The sequence below is a fragment of the Bombina bombina genome, chromosome 7, assembly GCF_027579735.1.
Source record: "Bombina bombina isolate aBomBom1 chromosome 7, aBomBom1.pri, whole genome shotgun sequence".
Classification (NCBI taxonomy): Eukaryota; Metazoa; Chordata; class Amphibia; order Anura; family Bombinatoridae; genus Bombina; species Bombina bombina.
In genome coordinates, this window is record NC_069505.1 from 640,563,045 (window position 1) to 640,568,240 (window position 5,196).

The 5,196-nt window shown below is 51.6% G+C and overlaps 1 protein-coding gene across 1 annotated transcript; it reads right to left on the reverse strand.

The window, feature by feature from the left end:
- Nucleotides 1–2,013: 2,013 nt before the first annotated feature.
- Nucleotides 2,014–3,872, reverse strand: LOC128636775 (uncharacterized). The gene is made up of 3 exons (XM_053689753.1): nt 3,546–3,872; nt 3,058–3,498; nt 2,014–2,739 (listed from the first exon to the last, which is right to left on the reverse strand). Exons 1-3 carry the CDS (start codon nt 3,870–3,872, stop codon nt 2,014–2,016), a joined length of 1,494 nt encoding a protein of 497 aa, XP_053545728.1.
- Nucleotides 3,873–5,196: the final 1,324 nt, after the last annotated feature.

Below are 5,196 nucleotides of genomic sequence, written 5' to 3' on the forward strand. Positions count from 1 at the left end.
GTCCTCCACCCCAAGTCGCCACAAGAAACTCGGACACGGGCAGCCCTCCTCGTCTGCATGTGGTACCAATTCCCGGAAACGCTGCCACTGAAACCGAGAGAGGGAGTCTGCTATTGAATTACAGACACCAGGAATATGTTTGGCCTTAAGGCAAACATTCATTCGCAAACACTTCAGGACAAGCAAACGCAACAATCTCAACACAGGCAAAGACGTAGCCGTCAGTGTATTTAAGGCGTACACAACTCCCATATTGTCGGAAGAAAAAACAACAGCCCGATTCTTCAACTCTCCCTCCCAGACAAACAGGGCAACCACAATAGGGAACAACTCCAGGAACACCAAATTCTTCACCAGACCCAAGGAAAACCATTCCTCGGGCCACCGAGCTGCACACCATCTGCCCATGAAATAAGCACCGAAACCACAACCACCGGCCGAATTCGTCACCAAACCCAGCTCCTCATTAGAGACCCTCACTGCCTGAATTAACGCAGAGCCATTAAAACCTAACAGAAATTGTCTCCAAACCTTCAAATCATCCTTCAGCTCCCTGGAAAGCCGAACAAAATGATGCGGCTTATTCACACCAGCCGTAGCTAAAGATAATCTCCTACAGAAAACCCTCCCCATAGGAATAATTCGACACGCAAAATTCAGCTTTCCCACCAGGGATTGCACCTCTCGAAGCGTAACCTTCTTCAATAACAACGCACGGTCAATGACTTCCACCAAGTCAGAAACCTTATCCCCAGGCAATCTACATTCCATGGCCACCGAGTCAATGGTAATGCCTAAAAATTCAAGGGATGTCACCGGCCCCTCAGACTTTTCAAACGCAATGGGCACACCGAAATCTGCCGCAACCTGATAACAGACATCCCGCAAGAGTATACAATCCCCTGAATCCGCCGGACCCACAAACAAAAAGTCGTCAAGATAATGCACCAATGACGAAAGGCCCGCCCGTTCAGAAACGACCCACTCTAGAAAAGTGCTAAAATGCTCAAACAGCGAGCAGGATATGGAACACCCCATGGGCAAGCACAAATCCACATAGTAGGCACCATCCACGCAACAACCCAACAGATGCTGCGAAGTCGGGTGCACAGGTAGCAGTCTGAAAGCTGCCTCAATGTCCACTTTAGCCAGTAAAGCAGCGGCACCAGCTTCTCTGACTAGGTTAACCGCCTGATCAGACGACAACTACTGAGGAATGCCATCATTAACAGATCCCCCTTTGGGAAATGATAAATGATGAATGAGCCTGAATTTACCAGGCTCCTTCTTAGGAACCACCCCATTAGGTGATATCCTCAAATCAACCAAAGGAGGGCGATCAAACGGGCCCGCCATTCTACCTAACTCAACCTCCTTCATCAGTTTTTCAACGACTACCCCAGGCCACAAACGAGCTGACTTTAAATTACCCCTAAAAACCCCACAATCCCCTTGTGACGGAATCACAAAGCCAAATTGAAAACCATGATAAAGCAATGCCGCCTTATCAAAACAACCCTTCCGCCTAGCGTACAGGGCGAGCCAAGGCTCCATCGCGGCGAGTCTCACCGGGGTCGCCCCCTTTGTCAGACGCATCCCCAACCCCGCTCGGTTTACCCTTACGGAAACACTTCGCATAGGAATGTGCCCCCCCACACCCTGAACACTCGTGCTTAAACTTGCACGCTGCTCCCCACTTGCAAAACTTTTCATTATAGGCAAAACAACAACTTTTTCTGACCGTGGCAGGGGATCCCCCGATGGAGGCGCCACCGGCTCCTGATCGAAAGGACTGGGAAGATCTTAGAGGCGTCATGATATTTAGCCACAACCCCATGTCACGGTCGTCCCACCGCATTTCCGGCTTAACTGACAAGCGTTGCCTGAACTGCTCGTCGTATGACCACCAAGCCATACCTCCGTACATCCGCTGAGCAGACGACACCTCATCAAGATAACAAAAAAGCGCCGAACCCTGGTCAGGAAATTTACTCGCAAACACACTAGCATATATTAAAAATGCCTGAAACCAGTTAGAAAATGTTTTCGGCAACTTCCTATATCTCTTTTTTCTCTCCTCCTCCTCCTTCTTGGCCACGTCTCCGGGATCTCGAAAGACTGCTCAAGCGGGAGAAGAGAGAACAATTCGATAAAATCCCTCTTATATATCTTGTCCCTCACCTCAGAGGTCAAGTACATCCCCAACGGCCCGATTGAGCAGAGACACGACCGAGACATTGCTGTATCAGCCACCCTCAACTCAGCTCCCTCACCCTGCCTCGAGACCACCCCGGAAGACCCCACTATAGGCCCGGAAGTCTGCGCCACAACCGAGACACCACCCCCTGAGACATCAGGGACCGCCACACTGCAGTCCTCAACCCTCTCCACAACGGGTACACCCGCCGGCCTGTCAACAGGGACCCACGCTCTCTCTACACCAACCCCTTGCGCAGGGCCAACTCCTTCCAATTTAGCTAACAACACTTTCAATCCCGCCACTACACTCCCTGTCACTGAATCACAATCCACACTCCTAACAACACACAATGTAACATCACTCCCCCCCACATTCAACAACCCTGTCTCACCTGCTGAAGTGCTCTCCGTATTCCTGACGCTTGAAGGACTGCTGAAAGTCGCCTGGAGCCCGCTGCTGCGTTGCCCCGTAGTCTCTCGCTCGCCTCCAGTAGAAGTGGCAGCTGGCCGTCCCTGTTGTGCCAACTGCCGTGGTTGATCCTGAAAAACAGTAGAACGTGAATACATATCCAGGGGAGGAAAAGCTCTGCTACCCCTTCCCCCTCTTTGCCGGCTGTTACTCCGAGCCGTACTAACTCCCCTACCCCTCTTGGGAGCTCCCCCACCCTCACCACCAGGCCAATCAACGTCCACAACCGGCCGTCTTCTAGACCCCTCCCTATGTACAACTCCCCGTCCTCCTGGCCTATGTGGCCGACCCCTGGCACCTATACCCCCTTGAGTGGCCGCCGTATACACCTGGGCCCCACTCTGTTCCCTTGCCAGCTCTGAAACCCCGCCCGAGACACCACACCTCACCTCTTTGCGTCCAACAGGCCGCACCTCCTGCTGTGGACCGTCATCATGCTCCAAACGAATAGAATCCGTCCAGGAACCTTGCAAGCCAGAGAAATCCTCCTCAAGGCCGTCAAAGACATCCTCCCTCAAAGATGGACCAGGCTGAGGCCCTGGCCGTCGTTCAGATGGGCTATGCTCTGGAAGAGAAAAGCTAACATGTGAGCCACACACCCCAACCTCCTCCCTGAACCTGGCCGTACCCCCTCCCCCCACAGCATGGCTAACAGACTCAGGCCTAGGACCCACAGAAACCCTCTCAGCTGACCCCCCAAAGCGGCTAACATTCTTACTGGAGGACCCAGGGGAGGGAGGAACACACTCCTCATCAGAGGAGTTTAAAAATAAGTCCACCTCCCCAGGGCCCAGCTCAAACTCCTCACATTCCTCCCCAGACCCATACTCCTGATCAACAAGCCCCCCCCCACTTGTGGCCTCACTGCCCAACTCACATCACCCCCACTAAACTGGCTAGGACCCATGGGCCTAAGCTGGAGAGAACCCAGGCCTAACTCACTCTGCCTGACTTTGGGACCACCAACCACCAATGCTGCCGTGGCCTGTCCCTCCTCTCCCTTACTACCACTGCTCACTGCTACCCCACTACCAGGAACCAGGGCGCCACCCTGTCCATCACAGCACCTCACAGAAGGCCCCACTCCCCCCAGGTCAGGCCCAGCCAGGCTGTGAGCCACCTTACCCCTGCCTCCAGATTTAGTGGCCAGGCCAGCAACGGACCTCCGCTCCGGATCACTGCCGCTCACACCGGGTGATGACATCATCGGCACTGGACCCACAAACGCCGGACCCGCCAATACCGCTGCCTCTGCACTCCTCCTAACCGGAACCGGACCAGATCTTCTTGTCGACGACGCCCTCCTGCTGACCTCAGGGCTGAGACGCGATGGAGGCCTGGATTGCCTGGTGGACCTCTTCCTGGGAACCGACTGCTCCTGCACTGCCCCAGCCGTTACCAGAGCCCCCAGCAACGATTGGACCTGCTCAGATAGCCAGGTAGGTCCCTTTAACTCTGCAGCCTCCTTCAGCCGCCGGAACAATTCTTCCACATCAGCTATGACGCAGGCTAAGCGAGAAAGCCAACAGTTGCAGACGCTTCACCAACTTTCACTAATAACAACTGCTGGCTTTCACGCTCAGCCGCAAGGCTTTATCACCTTGCAGCTCCTCCCCCACTTCCTCTCAACATCAGCCTACACTGTGCTCCGCGGTCAAAGCTCCCTCCAGCTAAACTTTGCACCGCTTACAGGAGCCACTTAGTTGAGGTATTCCTATGATGAAAATTACAGGCCTCTCTAATCTTCTTAAGTGGGAGAACTTGCACAATTGGTGGCTGACTAAATCAGTTCAGTCCTTCATAGCTGTCCTAGCTATCCCCAATAATGATCTTTGAGATGGACAGCCTTATAAAATGTGCTATGTATTATATTATCATTTCTACATTCCAACTAATCTCGCAATGAATGGATCGTTATTCTCTGGGGGCCTCTAGTGGTTGCTTTAGTATTGCATCACACTTTCTTTAGTTCAGTGATGCGATCTAACAACAACTTATTTTAAGATGGTGCTCAGCCTGACATTTATGTAGAAGCAGGTGGGTTTCAACACTCTCTATGTATCTGTCTGATTTTTCTTTTCCCTACTTTGTTTTAATTGTATATTGGTTTCCTTTTATGTGATCTTATTGTTACAAACTGCTATTTATAACTGGCCCTTTAAATGGAAAATTGCCCTGCTTCCCTGGATTTTGGAGAAGCCTATTTGCCAGCCTCCTTCCTCATGACTATGGCCCCTGGAAGATTGTGTCCCTGAGAGTATATTAACTTTTATTGGGTGTGTATGGCCCTTTAAGAACCGTCTGGGGACATATTGTGACTTTGGTGAACAATGTCCCCAGACCTGTGAAATGACTTGTCCCTGGCTTTCTCCCACTTGGTTCAGTTTCATTGTGTGCCATTAAGAGTTAAATTTTGTTCAGCTTCAAGAAACCTATTCTAAATACAAGTCTGCTGGGATCAGCTCTAATTAGGTTTAGTGATAAACTTTCCCATTGTCTAATCAGACTAGTAGTGATAAGGTGGACTG

Coding starts and splice junctions, on each gene's coding strand:
- LOC128636775 (XM_053689753.1), bottom strand. CDS start 3,872: ATGTCATCACCCGGTGTGAGCGGCAGTGATCCGGAGCGGAGGTCCGTT. Junction 3,499..3,545: donor GCCAGTTTAGTGGGGGTGAT/GTGAGTTGGGCA, acceptor CTTGTTGATCAG/GAGTATGGGTCTGGGGAGGA. Junction 2,740..3,057: donor GGCCTGTTGGACGCAAAGAG/GTGAGGTGTGGT, acceptor ACTGTTTTTCAG/GATCAACCACGGCAGTTGGC.